General features: G+C 43.8%; 1 protein-coding gene across 9 annotated transcripts in view; it reads left to right on the top strand.

Annotated features, from left to right (window-relative positions):
- The first annotated feature begins 934 nt into the window (after positions 1 to 934).
- Positions 935 to 19176, top strand: part of Lin54 (lin-54 DREAM MuvB core complex component) — a 72935-nt gene continuing 54693 nt past the window's right edge. Inside the window, exon 1 of one of the 9 annotated variants that reach the window (XM_059274790.1) lies at positions 935 to 1063. Coding sequence is in view for 3 of the 9 variants with exons in the window: in XM_059274793.1 (XP_059130776.1) it covers positions 1728 to 1749 (22 nt within the window). In the remaining 6 variants the exon portion in view is untranslated. Of the gene's footprint in view, positions 1064 to 1294; positions 1750 to 3016; positions 3249 to 19176 lie in introns of those variants that run through there. The other 8 variants (XM_059274795.1, XM_059274793.1, XM_059274791.1 and 5 more) reach the window with 8 other exon arrangements.

The raw sequence follows: 19176 nt of genomic DNA, 5'->3' as shown, positions 1-19176 counted from the left end.
AATACACAGAGACTTACTCTTACTTATGAATGCCTGGCCTTAGTTTGGCTTTCTAACCAGCTTCTCTTAAATTATCCCATCTACCTTTTACTTCTGGGCTTTTATCTTTCTCTATTCTATATACCTTTCTTTCCTTCTTACTCCATAGCTGGCTGGGTGGCTGGCCCCTGGCATTCTCCTCTCCTCTTTGATCTCCTTCTCTCTCTCATTTATTCTCTCTGCCTTCCAGCCCCGCCCATTTCTCTCTCCTGCCTCGCTATTGGCCATTCAGCTCTTTATTAGACCAGTGACGTGTTTTAGACAGGCAAAGTAACACAGCTTCACAGAGTTAAACCAATGCAACATAAAAGAATGCAACACAACTTTGCATCGTTAAACAAAGATTCCACAGCATAAAACGAATGCAACACATCTTAAACTATATTCCACAATGACTGAATACAAAGAATCCATACTGTATTCGTATAAGATGTGGACTGTCTTGCAAAACAAAATATCAAAAACTCCCTTTCTAAATAAGTTTAACTCTGCCTGCTCCTCTCAGGAGCTTTTTGGCGCTCCTCCCAAAATTCATGTCTAAACCCTGAAGAGATTGGCATTCGAGAAAGGATGTCGACTCCCGCCTCACTCAAGCTCATCCCCAAGCGGGGGCCCCGCTGGAAACCGCACCTACTGTGGTCTTGTCACAGAGCCAGGAGCCTGAACCTGGGGGTGTTCCCGGCCTTGGCTTTGACAGCGGCCCCAGGAGGAGTCACGTGGAACGCGAGCGCGCTCCCCACCAGCCTTGCGCAATGACGCGGCTCGGGTTGCCAGGGGGCGGGGCGGCGCGCGGAAGGGGCGGGGCGGAGGCTGCCGGCGGAGGCGGGGCGGCGCAGGGGCGGGCGGGGCGGCGCGCGGGCGGGGCGGGGCGCCCGGCGTATTATGGGATGCGGCGGTGGAATGGCGCTGGGCGCGTGATTTTGAACAAACCCGGGTCTGTGTTTCGGAGGCGCCGCCGCCGCCGCGGCTGCTGGGAGCCCCGGGAGCGCGGCGCGAGGAGGAGGCGGCGGCGCCGCCGGCTCGGGTGAGTGTCAGCTCCGGAGAGCCGGGGCTGAGCGGCGGGGACCGGCGCCGGGCCCGCGGGGAGGTGGCGCGAGCCGAGAGCGCCGGCCGGCTCCCGGGCAGCTGGGCCGGTGGGCCGCGGCGGGCGGAGGGTCGTCGGGGCGCGGCCGCGAGCCGCTGGCGCCCGAGAGCGCGGCTGTCACTCGGCGGGGTCGGCGCCGCCCGCTCCGCGCTCGGGAGGAAGGGCCGGGCGGCTGTTGACAGGCTCTCGGCGCGGCCCGGGAAGCAGCCACCGGCCCCGGGCTTCTGGGAACCGGTTTTGCTGCTGTGTCATTTCGTACCAGCGCCTCCTTTCGCTGCTGCCCGCCGCCGCGTTCTTCCTACGCCCCTTTGTATGGACTCCTCGGGGTGTGTGTCCGTTTCCCTCGCGAAGCCCACCAGCCAAATGTCATAATGTCCCCGCGGTGCACGGGGGAAGGGAGCGGGCTGGGACTCAGCCTGGCCAAGCAACGGTAAACAACCATCCGAGTGCCGGTGGACCCGGCTGTTGGTGGGGGAATAAAGTTGAAAGATGAGGAAACTGGGAACCCTTTATACGCTCAGCCTCTAGCGGGCTGTATATAAAAACGCGCCGGGAGTGGGTGGGAGACAGCACTCGATTAAGCCAGAGCCTGCTGACTTTTTATATGGAGTTGTCATTCAAACAAGGTAGGGAAATGAAATGGCTTCTGCTTCTACCTTATTCTTAGGTAAACTTAAGACAGTAGAATAGCCCTGTTAACAACCCTGAGATTCAATTTTAGAGCTTATGTTCTAGCTGAATGATAAAGGAATACAGCTTTTGAATTGGCAATTATTAAGACTTTCTGAAATTAAACCGCTAATTTTTGGAGAATGCTGGTCCCATTAAGAAGCTTTGCAGCTTATGTGTTCTTATTCCTTAGATGAATAAGCATTGCTTGTATCCTCTTTTGGCTACTTATTAAACTAAACTAGGAGAGGAACTGGAAGGGGTGGATAGGTCATTCCGGAATCTTGTTCTAAAGCAAGCTGTTTATTTTCACTGCATTGAACAAGTGTATCAGCAGCAGATGGTTCTTAATTTGGAAACTTAGATCCTAAAACCATTTGGCAAGGGATTCTAGCGAAGAGCTGTGTTTCCTGTATGTTAGAAGGCGATCATTCATGTTTCGTTCATGTCTCCACAGTTGGAATTAATCACTTTAATTCAATACACTTTAAATTTAGTGGCACTTGTACAACTTAAACCAACGACAAATTGACGTAATGGTGTTGTTCATGGACAGAAATGGCCACAGTTAAGTGGAGAGGGAAATAGTTCAGAACTTTATTCTCTTAAAAATTAAAAAAAAAAACAACAAAACACTGTAGGAACAGCACCTGTAATTAAGGGATGCCTGAGAATCAGACATGCATATGGAAATAGCTATACTGTCAAAGTAGTTCTGTGGGTGGAGTAGAATGCCAAAGTTGGTGAGTGACGTTAAAGGTCTCCGTCTCCGAAATGTACACAAAACACGGTCTACCATCTCAAGTGTTTTTCTGGAAATGAAAGAGTTTGGGGTCTTTTCTGTTCTTGTGTCAGATTCCACATGGCTTGCCCTCTTAACAAATATCTAGGACTTGGAATCTCGCAGGTATCACGACTTCCATTGGCGTTCCTGCGGGGCCCGCAGGAGCTGGGTGTCTGGTCCTGGGGTGCTGGGTCTGGCTCGGCTCGCCGGTGAGCCCTAGAACCTCCGGTGCGCGTTTGAAGGTTGGCGGGGCGGGCGGGAGGTTTCCCCGGATATGTGGGTGTGTGCTGCTCGGGAGGGCGGGCCGGGGCGGGAGCAGGAGGAAGGGGGAGGTGACTGGCGGCGGCGGCGGCGGCGGCCGGGGCTCGGCTGTCGGGGGAAGCTGCTGAGCTGTGATGGTGATGACGAGGTGAAAATGGCGGATCTTTCGAAATACAATCCCGGCCCCTGACATACCAGAGGCGGCAGCCGCGGCGACATCGCCACCCCGGCTCCCTCCTGGGTCCCCGGGTACCCTGTAGTGCTTCTTTTCGGGGAAACTGGGAAAGGAAGCAGCTGGACAGAGCTACCGTGCACTGGCAAAACAAGCACTGCCCGGGCTCGGAATTGCCCGGGACCTTCTGGAGCCCGCTCCTCAGAGCCGGAGGGTGGAGAAAGCAGCAGCCTCTGGAGGTAGAGGAGAAGGGGGGTACCCGGGGGCTCTCTGTCTGCAGAGCTCTTTATTTGGGAGCTGGGGGAGGAAATGCGTTGCCGATCAAGAATGACTTGTCCGGAGTGCAAAGAATCAGTAGCCTCCTAATGACATCAACATTATTTTTTTGAGTATCAAGAGCTGAGTTCCCTTACACCTAAGGCTGCTGCTGAGGCCTAGAGGAACCGCTAGTACTTATCATGATTTTCTGATAAGATACTTAAAATATCCACTCAGTGGGGGTTGGCTGATGGTGTTCAGCAGTTCAGGGAGTTGTGTTTCTTTGGGGGAGGCAGAGCATTGGCATTTTCTTCCACATTTAATGTTGGTGACAGAGCATGGTCTAACTTGTTGGGGTGTGGGTCCTCACCTATTTTTGAACATATGGACCACTGTTGTAGCAATCAAAAAAAAATTTATATGGCGCTGTCATTCTTGGGGTGGCACCTTTGAACCGGCCACTTGGCAAATAACAGTTGATACTGTAAATCATATTTTCTGCTCAGTTTTAAAGGGAATTTCTTCTCTGTCTCCATCTAATTTCATAAATTCAGAGAGCAAAGTTATGGAAGATTTTATAATAGGCTGTATACTAAAGTGAAATTCCATTCTGCTTGTGAGTTAACCTTTACTGTCAGGGACATGAGGCTTGATGCAAGCCTTGAGCACGTTAACCTGATAAAGATACGGAAGCCTGTTAGAGTGCAGATGCAGCTTCTTTGTTCAGGTAACTAGAGCACTGTCACCTCGATCTTAAGGCTTGATTGACCTTTATAGTGGCCCCAGCTTACTTTTGTCACCTGAGGGTCCTTACTGTCCTAAGTGTGCTGCTGGGTCCTTAGCCAGTCTCCTTGCGTACAACAGGAATGATACTGAAATTTTATACACTGATTTGGGGTCCTCCTTATTTCTTCAGCTTAAGTGGTAGAAGGTTGGGTCAGTGACCTTGAATTATGAGAGTAAACAGGTTGATATTTAAGAATTGCCTACTAGTTATATTTATGAGTAGCAATGGATTTTTCTTTCTCAGGTTGTCTACAAAGTAAAATGAAGTATTTCATATATTAGCATATGGTATATTGTGTATATACAGGGCAAATATCTTGTCTGAATGTGTGTGCATAGTTTGGACTTTGGCTTTCTTCACTCACTGCAAGAATGAGAAGCCAAAGAACGTTTAAAGCAACTATTTGAAAGGTACTTAGAAGATTTAATGATTGTTGTTCACTAAAAATATAATTTGAGGGGCCAGCCGACGGCTCAGCATGTAAAGGCACTGGCCATGTTAGCACTCCTAAACCTGAGTTCAGTCCCCTGGGATGCACACGGTGATAGGAGAACAGCACTTTCCAAGTTGTTCTTTGACTTCCTCATGGCAAGGGTGCTCCCCCAACAAATAAGTCAATGTAAAGACTATGAAAATTGTGCCTGAAGACATAGCTCATCTCTTAAGAGTGTTTGTACCTGTCCCAAGTTCCCAGCACCCATGTGAGGCAGCTTCACAACTCCTTTGAGCTCTAAGCTCCCGGGAATCTGATGCCTTCTTCTAACTTCCTTGGGAACCTGCACACATGTGGCATATACACGCATACATAAAAAATGAATCTTTTTTTAAAAAGAAGAAAACATTACACACACACACACACACACACACACACACACAAAGTTTGATCTTGCATTATTCAGTAGAAATCTGTTTTGTTTTTTTTTTAATTAAATTATGCTGCAATTTTTTGGTCCACATCAATTAGCTTACTTAGTGAGAGTAAGTATTTTTAAAACTTAAAATGCTTTGTTATTTTTAAATGGGGTCTTGCTGTGTAGCCCCAGATAGCTGTGTGTGTGTGTGTGTGTGTGTGTATATATGTGTGTATGTGGAGGTGTTTTGGCTACATGTATGTCTGTGCATCGCATTCATGCAGTGTCCTCAGGCCTTGAATACTCTGGAGCTGGGAATACAGACAGTTGTGGGCTGCTGCCATATGGGTACTGGGTCCGTTGGAAGAGCAGCTACTGCCCTTAACTGCTGAGCTCATGCATGCTCAGGCTAATTTTACCTACCAACTCTGTTGTCTTTTTTGTTGATTCTTAGTGATTATCCCCCATCCCTCTTCATATTTAGTCTCTTTCTGTAGCTAGGTTGGCCTGAAATTTTTATTGGCACAAACTAGCCTCTAACTCAAAATGGTCCTGTCTCCCAAGTGCTGGGCTTACAGGTATGAGCTGCCATGTCTGGTTTGTGAAACCTTTAAACTACCTTTTCTTTGAGACAGGGCTTCTCTAAGTAGCTCTAGCTGTCCTGGAACTCACTATTTAGACCAGTCTGACCTTGAACTCACAGAGGTCCACCTGCTTCTTGAGTGCTGGGATTAAAGACATGTGCCACTATACTCATCTGTGATTACCTTTAAAATTTTTTTCTTTTTTTGAAATTATAATATAATTACATCATTTTCCCCTTATCTTTCCTCCCTCCAAAACCTCCCGTATACCCCTTCTTGATCTTTTTCAAGTTCATGGCCTTCTTTTTCATTAATTCTTGTTACATAGGTGTGTGTGTGTGTGTGTGTGTGTGTGTGTATGTATGTGTGTGTTTGTGTATTTCTAAATACATAAGTACAACCCACTCAGTCTATATAATAATTATAGTTATTTGTATGTATATGTTTTCAGGGCTGACCTTTTGTTTTGGCTAACTAACTGAACTGGTATACTGTTCCCTAGGGAAGACTATTCTCCCTATCTCAACATTCCTTAGGTAATTATCTTTTTTTTTTCTTTTTTAGTTTTTTTTGAGACAGAATTTCTCTATGTAATAGCCCTGACTGTTCTGGAACTCTCTTTGTAGACCAAGGGGTAATTACCTTTTAAAGCTCAGTGTGTGTTGGCTTTTTGTTTGTTTTCTTTTGTTGTTGTTTCTCAAGACATGGTTTCTCTGTGTAGCCTGGCTGTCCAGGAACTCCCTCTGTAGACCAGGCTGGCCTTGAACTCACAGAGATCTGTCTGCCTCTCCCTCCTAAGTGCTGGAATTAAAGGCACTCGCCACCACTGCCTGGCACTAGAGCTCAGTTTTTAGATCATTTTAGTAAGGAAAATTGCCTATTAGTAATTTAAGTGTATTTGAATGTCTGAAAGTAGAATTTGCCTCTGGAGAAAGTCAGGTATCTGTTTTGTTTAGAGAGGAACAATACAGATGTTTTGCTTGTTTGGGTTGGTTGCTTCTTTTGGAGACAGGGTTTCACTGTAGCTCAAGCCAGTCTGGAACTGGAGATTCTTCTTGCCTCAGTTTCCCCAGTGCTAGGATTATAGATGTTTGGTATCACACCCACTTTAGAGTTTCATCATTATTTGTCAAACTGGTGAAACATCCCTAATCTGATCCAAAATGTTCACTCAAAAACTTTTAGGTTTTAGAGCATTTGGATATTAATGTAGGGTAACATTAGAAGGAAGAGCTATACATATATCCCCAATGTGAAACTTGAGAGTCTAAAACACTTCTGATACCAAGCATTTTGGATAAGGAATAGTCAGCCTTTATTAGGGGTTGCCTATGAGTCCTATACTATGCTAGGGATATAGGAAAAACTAATTTAAATATGACTGATTGCCCAAGAGGGCTTTCGGTTTAAGAATTGTTGAGGTAAAGTTGAAACTATAGGCTAAAAGGGGCCTTACTGAGGTAGGCTCTGATCGCATACGACTTTTGAGTAGAATGGCAGCCTCACGAATATACCTAGGGACATAAAGGAATGTTTATGTAAGATGCACTGGAGCTGAGAGGAGACAAGTCGAAACACCATAGTGTACTCCAGGCTGGGTGGAGTAACGCGTGCATAATCTGCATTGTACATACTACAATACAGACTAATATTTCTATGGAGGTGTGTCAAAGATTAAAAGATCTATTTTTAAAAATTAATTTACTGTTTGTGTGCGAACTCACATGCTATGGTCCACATGTGGAGATCAGAGGACAGCTGGAGAGTTGGTTCCTCCATGTGGATCCATGGATCAAACTCAGGTCATCAGGCATGGTGGCAAGCATCTTTACCAGCTGGCTGCTGAGCCATTACTCCAGCCCCAGATTAAAAGAGCTTAAGCTTTTTTTTTTTTTTTTTTTTTTTTTTTTAGCATCACATTTTGGCATGCTTTATTGAGAAATATAGAAAACTAATGGCCTAGAGAAGAAAAACATGCAAATAAAGAGAAAAATGAGAAAAGATATACAATGAATGGCTGAAGAAATGAATGTAATTTAAAGGAGATGGTATTTAGCTGGATATGGTGGCACTCACCTTTAAATGCAGCACTCAGGAGACAAAGGCAAGTGGATTTCTGTGAGTTTGAAACCAGTTTGCTCTATATAATAAGCTGTGGGCCAGCCAGGGGCTACACAGTGAGACCCTGTCTAAAATAATAACTTTAAAAAGATGTTTGAAGAAAAGTTATTCGGAAACTATTGACCAGTGTTCTTTTCCTTTTTATTTATTTAGGACATAGTGATGACCTTACTGGGTATCAGTAGGATATGAACATGGGAATCCAAGAGGCTTGCTTAGCATCTGTCTTGGTCTGGATTCAGGTCGCTGTGATAAGATACCTGACGAAACCGTTAATTCTAACTCACAACTCCAGGCTTCAGTCTGTCATTGCAGGGAAGTTAGGGTGGTGGGAACCTGAAGCAGCTAGCCATATCGTCCAGTATTTGGGGTAGGGGTGTCACTTCTCAAATTGGTTCATGCTATCTTCTGGACATACCATGGCCATTGCACTCGTGACTCAGCAGCTGTGCTTACCCGCACGAGACTGTTCCAGAACGGAAACAGTCAAGCATGGTGAGGAAAGCAGGGTGGCAGAGCACAGGCGAGGCCGGCTAGCAGTCTGGAAGCAGAGGCAAGTGTTGATGAAGGAGTATTAAATGCATGAAAACAGAACTTAAAGGGAGAAGCAAGAAAGAAATGTGGAGTTACAGTGCACCCATGTCTTCATAATGACCTTGTGAGTGAGTGTGAGATTACATGTGTAATGGCTGGTTTTGGGTGTCAACTTGACACAATGTAGAGTCATCAGAGGGGAAGGAGCCTCAGTTGAGGAAATGCCTCCATGAGATCCAGCTGTAAGGCAGTTTCTCAATTAGTGATCAGTGGGGAAGGGCTGAGCCCATGGTAGGTGGTGCCATCCCTAGGCTGGTGGTCCTGGGGTCAATAAGAAAGTAGACTGGGCCGAGCAGTGGTGGCGCACGCCTTTAATCCCAGCACTCTGGAGGCAGAGCCAGGCGGATCTCTGTGAGTTCGAGGCCAGCCTGGGCTACCAAGTGAGTTCCAGGAAAGGCGCAAAGCTACACAGAGAAACCCTGTCTCGAAAAACCAAAAAAAAAAAAAAAAAAAAGAAAGAAAGAAAATAGACTGAGCAAGCCATGTAGAACAAGCCAGTAAGCAGCTCCCTTCCATTGCCTCAGCATCAGCTCCTGCCTCTAGGATCCTGCCCTGGTTTGAGTTCCTGTCCTGACTTCCTTCAGTGATGGACTATGGTGTGGCAAGTGTAAGGCAAATGAACCCTTTCCTCCCCGGCTTGCTTTATTGTCATGGTGTGTCATCGCAGCAATAGAAACCCTAACTAAGACAACATGATAAACATTGAGTAGAGCCAAGATTGGAAAATAGGTCTTCTATGTGGACTCCTAATAGAGAGTGTGTTGTCTGAGATGAGGTCCTCTACATAATCCATGCTGGCATTGAATGCATGATACTCCTACCTCAGCGTTCTGGTGTGTTTCCTCTGTGGTAACACTCTGTAATAAGTTCTTTAAAATGTAAAAGTGTAGCCTTTTATTTCCATCTATATTATTTTAAACTTTTAGATACAATTTACATTGTCACTGTGCTAAATCCAATCTGTTTATCTCTGCTGTGGACTTTTTACTGTAATAACCCTTTAACTGTCCGTTCAATATAATGCGGAGATGAGATTACCTCTCCCAGGCTACAGCTATGGTGGTTCTGTTTGTTGAGTTTTATGCTCTTCAGGGCTTAATTTCCCAAACTTTCTCAAAGTCAGAAAGCAATAAGCACCTATTAGTTAAACTACTGATAAAACTGTAAGTTAGTTAAAAGTTAAGGTTGTGGGTTTTTAGATAGTATTATCAGAAGATATTGTTGAAAATTTACTTGAAAATAATTTCTCATTTTGTTTAACATGACTTATGGTGGTGTAGATTTCTTATTTAAAGTGCTGTAAAGTCTCAGAGTAGTATATAAACCTGCCTTACACAGTTATTTGCAAAGCTCAGTATAAATAATGGTAGTTTTTATGGTACTCCTTCTCCATGGTTAGTTTATTCATTCTTCACATTTCTACTGAGAGGCTATTGTTTGCCAGCTCTGTTAGGCCCTAGGATAGGAGGGGATTTTGGTGAGGAAATCCAGTAAGTCCTTTTCCCCCGTAACTCACATTCTAAAGAAATGAAAGGGTAACCAAGTTATAGACAAATAGACAAGAATTTTGTGATGGCTGTAGATGCTATGACGAAAACTAGGGTGTAGGATGTAGTGCCTGGTGCTGATGAAGGTGGTATTTAACAAAGGGCATTGAGACAGAGTCAGAAATCATTAGACTTTTTGAATTGAGTGACTCTGATTGGACTTAGAGCAGTCAACCATTTTCAACTGTGAGGGGGTAAAATATTGACTTCCAGGAGTGTATTTTTGCCTTTAGATGCTTAGAACATCCATGCTATGAACTGTGAAGCTGCTGGAGGCAGGGGGATTGCATTTTATGTTCTGGTTTCTGCCCCTCCATACATTGACTGGGAATAACTATTGTGTAGGTTAGCAAACTGAAGCTCCTTAATTTCCTTGGCCTTTGAAAATCCTCTTTCCTTGGACTCGACTTCAACATTGATGAAGACACATATGCTAGCACATAGCTTCCATTCCTAGGGATAAAATTAGGTGATGAATCATGTAACTAAAGGGCCAAACCCTTTTCCTGCCATGCTCACAAGCTCTGGAGGATTTGTTTTAGTGAAGGTTAGTATGCCCTGCATGTGACCCTAGTTGAAATATGTAATGATATAAGATGCTCTAGAGACTTTTGAATGGCTTCTGAAGGTAGCCCTGGCTCTAGAACTTTGTGCAGTCCCTGATTACTTACAGACTGACCAAATCAATTAAGCGTTTCTTATTAGAAGCTTGAACTCCCAGTTCAAAAAGGCATACACGGCTTCTAGTCCTCTGTATTGCATGTGAGTCTTCGCTGTCTTGTTCCCCTGTCTTTCCTCTTTTCCTTCTTCCTCCTCGGCTTAGCCCACTCTGGAGTCTGGCTATGTGACTCAGGCTGGCTTTAAAATTGCCTCAAAATAAAAATCCTCCTGCCTCCCAAGTATTGGGATTTCTAGCATGTACCACCATTCTGTGCTATTCCAAATCTCTTAACAGGATGAATGTGGACTTAGTTTTTAATAGCGGAACTTTAAAGGATAGGACCACAATCATATTTAGGAACCTCAGTACACTCTCTCAGTGGTTATTAAACAACAGAACAGTTGGTTTTATATTTTTTATTCGATAAGTTGCTTTCCTTTTTTCCTTGCTATATACATACAGTCCAGGCTTGCCTGAGACCCGGCAGTCTCTCTTTTGGGGTTAGAGGAGTAAGTGTACAAATACGGCTGACTGAACATGAGTAAGGATATGGACTATGCAAATAATACTCAAAGTCAACTTGACCTAACATTTTAGAACACTACCTTTAGTTTATGTGTTCAAGTGCACAAGGTGAAACATTCACCAAGATAGATCATAACTCACTCCCAAATCTCTTATTTCAAATTATGTAAATACTAGAGTTTCTGTCTTCATTGATACAAGATACATAGAAAAATCTCCAAATGTTTAGGTATTAAATGCTATCTATTATCCGTGTGTCAAAGATAAAATCACAAGGACTATTAGAAAATATTTTGAAGTGAATAAATGATAGTAGAAATTGATCTTAATGGAACGCATTTAAAGTAGTGTTGGTATTCTTTGGTTTGTTTTTGTTAGTTTGTTTTTTTATGTCTTAATGGCTTATTGTAGGTATAGAAGGCTTGGGAATCAATCATCCTGCCCTTGAGAACTGTAACTCTGGGAGCCAATGTGGTCTGGGCTGCACTATCCCTTTGCTTTTTAGTAATGTTTTCTTGCCATTTTGAGGAAGAAACAAAACAAAGCTTTGTCAGTGATTTGAACCACAGCTTGAAAAATTATGTTTTTCTGGAGAAGGACAGATAGCAAACATTTAAAGTTTTTCAGGTATAAACTTGCTCATATATATTATCCCTCAATCATCTAGAAATTTAACATACAATAACAAAAATATCCTTAGGATGAGAGTGATGTAGATAGATCAACACTGTGGGCCTCCAGGCTGGGCTTCCTAAGCCCTTGACTCTTGTTGCCATTTGAAGATTCTGGAGAAAGGAGGTCAGATTACACCTGAAGCACTCACAGGGGAGAAGGGAAGCATCAAAGACAGCATTGAACAAGGCTAAAAAGGACAACTGAAATCTCCAACTAGACTACCAGTACGGAAAAAAGGGAGAGAGCCAAATACCAGTGGGAGGAATGGAGAGAGGACTTTTCTACAGAGCCTGCAGATGTTGAAAGGAAAGAATATTATATATAACTTTAATTATATATAATTAAATATAATTATATAGTGCTAATAAACTTGGCAACTTAGAGGAAGTACACGAATTCCTTCAAAAACACAAACTATCAAATATCAAAGTGACTCATAAAGAGTTTATCAAAGATATTAAATTTATAAGTTTAACAAAAAAAACCTTTTTTGTAAGCCAGGCACAGTGGTTCCTTTCTATAGATGTTTGCCAGGTTGAAGCAGGATCACTTGAGGCCAGCCTGTGTGCATGTAAGACCTTGTCTCTAGAACAAAAACAAAAGAAAGCTTCCTATGAGCTGTGTGTCTCTATGTGTCTTAGATAAATTCTAAGCAACATGTAAGGAGGAAGTAGACAATTCTGTGCAGACTTTTTCTGAGCAGAGAATGTGCTCCACTTCATTTTGTCAGGCTAGCATTATTCCCAGGCAGATGCTACAAGAAAAGAAAACTACAAACCAATACATATCATGAATATAGACAAAAATGCTTAGCAGAATATTAACAGTAGAATTCGGCAGTTTATACAGAGTGTGATTGAGAATGTAGAACTGGATTGGTAATAAAAGTCAGTTTAACTTGCAGACTAAAGTAGAAAACCATCTGATTCTCTTTTTGATAATTTTAGAAAAAGCATATGGCAGAATTGTGTGTGTGTGTGTGTGTGTGTGTGTGTATGTTGCTGGAAATTGGACATTGGGCCTTATACATTCTAGACCAGTGTTCTACCAGTGAGTTCTGTTTTCACCCCTCACCCTTCTGTGACTGCACCTTGATATGGACATTGGTGGATTAGTTATTTTTTCTGTGCTATGATACAATACCATGACCAAAGAGCAACTTAAAGAAGGATGTTTATTTTAGCTTACAGTTCCAGATGGCGAGTCCATTGTGACAGGGAAGGCATGGCATAGGAGCAGGAAGCTGGTTGAACACATTTCTCTCCATATACAGGAGGTGCATAGAGCAAGCAGGAAGTAGATGAGGCTGTTAACCCTCAGAGTCCTCTCCCAGTGATGTACTTCCTCCAGCAAGGCTGTATCTATCAAAGTTTCCATAACTTCCCCCAAACAGCCCAACAGCTGGGGATTCATTATTCATACCTGAGCCTATGGGGGCCATTGCTCATTCAAAATCCACTACCCAAGTTAGCCCTGAACTTACAATCTCTCTGCCTCATCCTCCTAAGTCCTTGGATTATATACAAGAACCACCATTTTTCATTTAAATTTTTTAATTATTTTTACTTCATGTATATGGATGCCTTGCCTGTGTGTATGTCCATGTACCATATATGTACAGTGCCCTCAGTCCAGAAGAGGGCATTGGATCCCGTGGAAATGGAGTTACAAATGGTTGTGAGCTGCCATAGGTGCTGGGAGCCCAGCCCTGGTCTTCTGCTAGAGCAGCCAGTGCTGAGCCAATTCTCTAGGCTTGTTTGTTTTTTTTAAACGATAGGCAAGATGGCTTAGTAGATAACGGTGCCTTTGGCTGTGCCTCATGACCTACATCCAGTCCTAGTGATTCCCATGGTGGAAGGAGAGAATCAGCTCCCTCACTTTGTCCTCTGATCGCCACACTTTCACCATGGTACTTGTACACTCACCTCACCACCACACAAATAAATATAATAATAACAAAGATCTTTGAAAAAGTCAGAAAACAGAATGGAAGCTAACATTTTCAACTTGATAAAGGAAGTCTGAGAAACCTACAGATAAACAAATAAGATTGGAAAGCAGGCAAGGATGTCTGTTTTAATTCCCCTAAGTCATCATTTTGTGTGATGTCACAGCAAATATTGTAAGGCAAAAGAAATAAAAGGTGTGCAGATTAGAAAGGAAGACTTACAGTTGTTACTTGCAGATGATATTGAGCATTTTAAGTAATCTACATTGAAAAGCTACTACAGTAAGTGGGCTTGGGATGCAGGATCCATGGACAGCACACAAAAACCAATTGTATCTCTGTATTAGTGACAAACATTTGGAAAGCAGGGGAAAACCATTTACAGTAGCTTAAAAACATAGAGTACTTAGGGCTAGGTTAAACAGTATGTAGCAGATGTATACACTTGGAGTATAAAACATTGCTGAAATAGATACCAGGAGAGGACTCTGTGGGTCTTTGCATTTCTGTACAAGTTGCAAAGAAATCAGAGACAGCTGGACAGCTGTTTTTTTCCCCTTTTATTATTTATTTATTTATTTATTTATTCATTCATTCATGTATTTATTTATTTATTTATTTATTTATTTATTTATTTATTTATTTATTTATTTATTTATTTATTTATTTATTTATTTAGTTTTGAGACGGAGTTCTGCTGTGTAACAGTTCTGGCTGTCCTGGAACTTGCTTTGTAGACCAGGCTGGGCCTCAAACTCATAGAGATCCGCCTGCCTCTGCCTCCTGAGTACTGGGTTTAAAGGCGTGTGCTACCATTGCCCAGCATCAGCTCTTGTTTTAAAAGATCTTTTTATGGTGGTGCATGTCTGTGATCCTAGCTAGTGGGTGACTGATGCAGAAGGATCCCAACTTTCAGATTAGCCTGAGCTACTTAACCAAACCCTGTCCAAAATAAAATAAAGCTAGGAATGTAGCTCAGAGGCTATATTTGCCTGTCATGCACATGAGTCTGGGTTGTTTCCACCAAAACCAAAAGCAAATGGCCTTGATGATACAGTATCCCTCGCTCCTGTAGCAAAGGGTAGCTTTGCTTATTGTCCAATCTAAGAAAAACACTATCTCCCTCTGCGAGCAGTAGGGATGCCAACTTCCTGTATGTTGGGCATCAGCCTGGGCAACCCCTTTGTCTTCTCAGTGGGCCTGGGGGTCTAGAGGAACTGGCTTCCACATGATTCTCGTGCTTTTCCTCTTACTACTAAAATCAACAAACAAACAAACTTTGTCTCAGACTCAGGACTTTATGGTTTCTGCCTCTGAAGCAGTAACTGGTTACTTTGTTTCCTTGCTTGCAAATTGCCTATTTAAAAAAACAAATCTCCCACCTCAGTTTGGGCTGTGGCTCCTGGAAAGGAAGGGAAAGATAGGCCCTTGTGGGCTAAGAGAAGGATGAGTCTGGTAGTGAGTGATGTCATCTGTGAGTTAGACAAGAACAGCCTGGACGGAGAGGGTTTACCTGTTGAGTAATCCAGGCTCAGCCGAGGAGTGGAGCTCACTGGATGGTGCTTACTCACTGTACACACTCAACTCCATGCCCCTAGCCGAGGAGTGGAGCTCACTGGATGGTGCTTACTCACTGTACACACTCAACTCCATGCCCCTAGCCGAGGAGTGGAGCTCACTGGATGGTGCTTACTCACTGTACACACTCAACTCCATGCCCTTAGCCGAGGAGTGGAAGCTCACTGGATGGTGCTTACTCACTGTGCACACTCAACTCCATGCCCCTAGCCGAGGAGTGGAGCTCACTGGATGGTGCTTACTCACTGTACACACTCAACTCCATGCCCCTGGCTGAGGAGTGGAAGCTCACTGGATGGTGCTTACTCACTGTACACACTCAACTCCATGCCCCTAGCCAAGGAGTGGAAGCTCACTGGGTGGTGCTTACTCACTGTGCACACTCAACTCCATGCCCCTAGCCGAGGAGTGGAAGCTCACTGGGTGGTGCTTACTCACTGTGCACACTCAACTCCAAGCCCCTAGCCGAGGAGTGGAAGCTCACTGGATGATGCTTACTCACTGTACACACTCAACTCCATGCCCCTAGCCGAGGAGTGGAAGCTCACTGGATGATGCTTACTCACTGTACACACTCAACTCCATGCCCCTAGCCGAGGAGTGGAAGCTCACTGGATGATGCTTACTCACTGTACACACTCAACTCCATGCCCCTAGCTGAGGAGTGGAAGCTCACTGGATGGTGCTTACTCACTGTACACACTCAACTCCATGCCCCTAGCTGAGGATTGTAAGCCCACAGGATGACACTTTAGTTGTTGTACACATTCAACTCCATGTAAGTTAAGGAGCCTCCAAAACTTGTTGTGTGGGGACTTCGGCAGGTGGCAACGAGGACATGGAGCTTTGTGTTGATTGAAAACCACAGGACTTTGGTTGGGCTGCAAGAGTGAGTTCTTAGGATTGAAAGAAATGCCAACTTTGCTTATAAATGTGGAGTCCCAAGCTTCATCTATATCCTGATCTGAAGGAAAGAGGTGGATGAAGGTTGGGATGAGGTGTCCCTGTCATTAAGAAAGACCAAAGTCCATCCCTATGTGTCTACGCCCCATTTTAAAGTACATTGTAAAGAAGAGACACAGTTGAACTACTGTGAGTAGTTGTATAGTGTGCCTTTCCTTGCAACATGATTTGAGATTGATCTTTACTGTTGCACTCATTACTAGTTCTCTTCCTTTTAACTGTTAAATAATACTCTACTGCACAGATCTCCCACGCTTTGTATATCCATCCACTTAACACTGGGCATCGGAACTTTCTCAGTTTGAAACTGTTGTGGATAACCCTGCTGTAAACATTAATTAAGTTCAAGGTTTGATGGCTGCGACTTTCCATTTCTTTTGAATAAATACCTAGCGAGAGTAAAGAGTCAAACTTTTATGGTTCTGTTAGATGCAGGCACTCTGATTACCTCATTCAGTAGGGAGGGAGGGGTAGAGCATCCAGGTCATGGTAGGATAATGGAGAGCCTGTGTGGCTGTGGGTGGGGCCCTCTGTTGTGTGTGGTAGGGGCTGTGGCTGTGGGTGGAGCCCTCTGTTGTGTGTGGTAGGGGCTGTGGCTGTGGGTGGGGCCCTTTGTCATGTATGGTTAGGATTTTCACTGAAACATATGCCATTGGTGTTGGTATTTTGTGAGCCTGTACTGTGAATGCCTGTAAACCTGTCAGTGTTCATGGAGCTGTGTTCAATACTCAGAGTGTTTATGGCTCTGGCTGTGTTAAAGTACCCAGTTCGTGTACCATGCCTCACTTCTCCACTTTCCCCAAAGTCTGCAAACCCTAGTAATTACTTTCAGCTACAAATTATTTGTGACTGATGATTTTCCAGCATATGTAAAGAACTCACTCAGCTCAATAAGAATCCTAAAAGCTAGCATCTCCCCAAAACAGGTCTTAAGGCTGGTGTTGCTGAAATTACAGGCATGTGCTACCATGTCCCAGCTATTAACAAAGCGCTCTCTTCTCTCTCTCTCTCTCTCTCTCTTCTCTCTTCTCTCTCTCTCTCTCTCTCTCTCTCTCTCTCTCTCTCTCTCTCTCTCTCACACACACACACACACACACACACACACACACACAATTTGCAGGTGAAAAGATGATCAGCATTGTTAGTATTGTTGTCAGTGGTAGAGTATATACAAGGCAAGCACAGAAAAAAAAAACTAGATTCCTCATTTGCAAGAAATGTCTTTCTTTTTCTGATTGACTCGTTTAATGTGATGATTTCCAATTACTGAATTCTCACCTATAGAAACAGGAAACAACACTTTAGGAAAACATGCAGAAAGGATTGGAGCTGTAACTCTGTATTAATAGCTCTTGTGTAGCCTGTGCAAGTTCCTATGTTCAATCCCTGGTTCTATTCTTTAAAAGAAGATAGAACAGTCTCAGTACATTGTTTAAAAATACGGAGGTTGGCCTGATGTGGTAGCCCACACTTCAAGCCCAGCATTTGGGAGGCTAGTGGATATAATAACATAGCCAAATTTCATGCCTAATGAATTGTAACCCAAGGGCTGGTGAAGTAGCTCAGGACAGAGTGCTTGCCCTAGAGCTAGTCCCGAGAACCACATAAATCCAGGCGAAGAAGCACATGCTTGGAATCCCAGTACTTGGGAGGTAGAGGCAGGATTCGAAGTTCAAGGTCATTCTTGTCTACAAAGGGAGTTCAAGGCCTCCCTTGCCTACATTTAAACCTTTCTCAAAAACTCAGCCTTTTTTAAAAAAAAATATAGGCTTTGAAAATAACTGACTAGAATGCTTTCCTAGCCTTCATGAAGCCCTGGTGTGATGTCCAGCACCACACAAACCAACATGGTGACTCAAACCTGTAATCCTAAAATTTAAGAGATGGACGCAGGAGGATTAGAAGTTCAAGGTCATCCTTGGCTTCAGAATGTAAGCTAACCTGAACTGTGTTCTCATGTCTCAGAGAACAAGCCCGCACTCCTGCCTCAGTGTGGCTGGAGAGATGGTTCAGCAGTTCAGAGCCACTGGCTGCTTTTGCAGGGCACGTGGACTCAGTTCCCAGCACCCATGTGTTGCTCACAACTGCCTCCAACATTGTCTTCTGGCCTCCACAGCACTCATGTACACGATGCAATTACATATATGTAGGCAGAACACGCATACACATAAAGGTAAATAAGCTTTTAAAATACAAAATCTTAGCAATTCTCTATTTAGATATTTATTCAAAAGAAATGGAAAGTCGCAGCCATCAAACCTTGAACTTAATTAATGTTTACAGCAGGGTTATCTACAACAGTTTCAAACTGAGGAAGTTCCGATGCCCAGTGTTAAGTGGATGGATATACAAAGCGTGGGAGATCTGTGCAGTAGAGTATTATTTAACAGTTGAAAGGAAGAGAACTAGTAATGAGTGCAACAGTAAAGATCAATCTCAAATCATGTTGCAAGGAAAGGCACACTATACAACTCCGTGTGTCACGGGGATCGAGCACACAAGGGCCCCGACTCACAGTAGTTCAACTGTGTTGGGTTTTTTCCCTTTACAACAGTGGTTCTCAACCTTCCTCATGCTGTGCCCCTTTAGTTCAGTTCCTCATGATATGGTGACCCCAGCCATAAAATTATTTTTGTTGCTACTTCATGACTGTAATTTTGCTTCTGTTATGAATAGTAATGTAAATATCTGATATGAAGGATTCGAGGCAGCTGTGAGACCCACGGGTTGAGCTTTACCTACAGTGCTAAGGGGGAGCTGGAAAAAGGGCTCAGCAGGTAAGGTTAGGAGTGCCTATTGTTCCCAGAGAACTGGAGTTCATTCCAACACCAGTATGGGGTGGTCCACAACAGCCTGTAATTCCCTCCAAGGGATCTGACACTCTGCTGTCTAGTGGTTTGGGAGGTGTAATATATATTTGACTTAGCATTTTATGATAGTTTTTCTGGAACAGCATCGTATGCTGAGGAACATCTATGCACGATTCCCTGTACATGAAGTTCTAGTGTGAGCAAAAATGCAAAGCTTTTCTGATAGACAGCACTTATGTAGTGTGGGCTTTCAGGACAGGGAGTT

Source organism: Peromyscus eremicus, chromosome 10 (assembly GCF_949786415.1).
Source record: "Peromyscus eremicus chromosome 10, PerEre_H2_v1, whole genome shotgun sequence".
Taxonomy (NCBI): domain Eukaryota; kingdom Metazoa; phylum Chordata; class Mammalia; order Rodentia; family Cricetidae; genus Peromyscus; species Peromyscus eremicus.
Note: the sequence above shows the minus strand (reverse complement) of the source record. Positions and strands in the feature narration are given on the sequence as shown.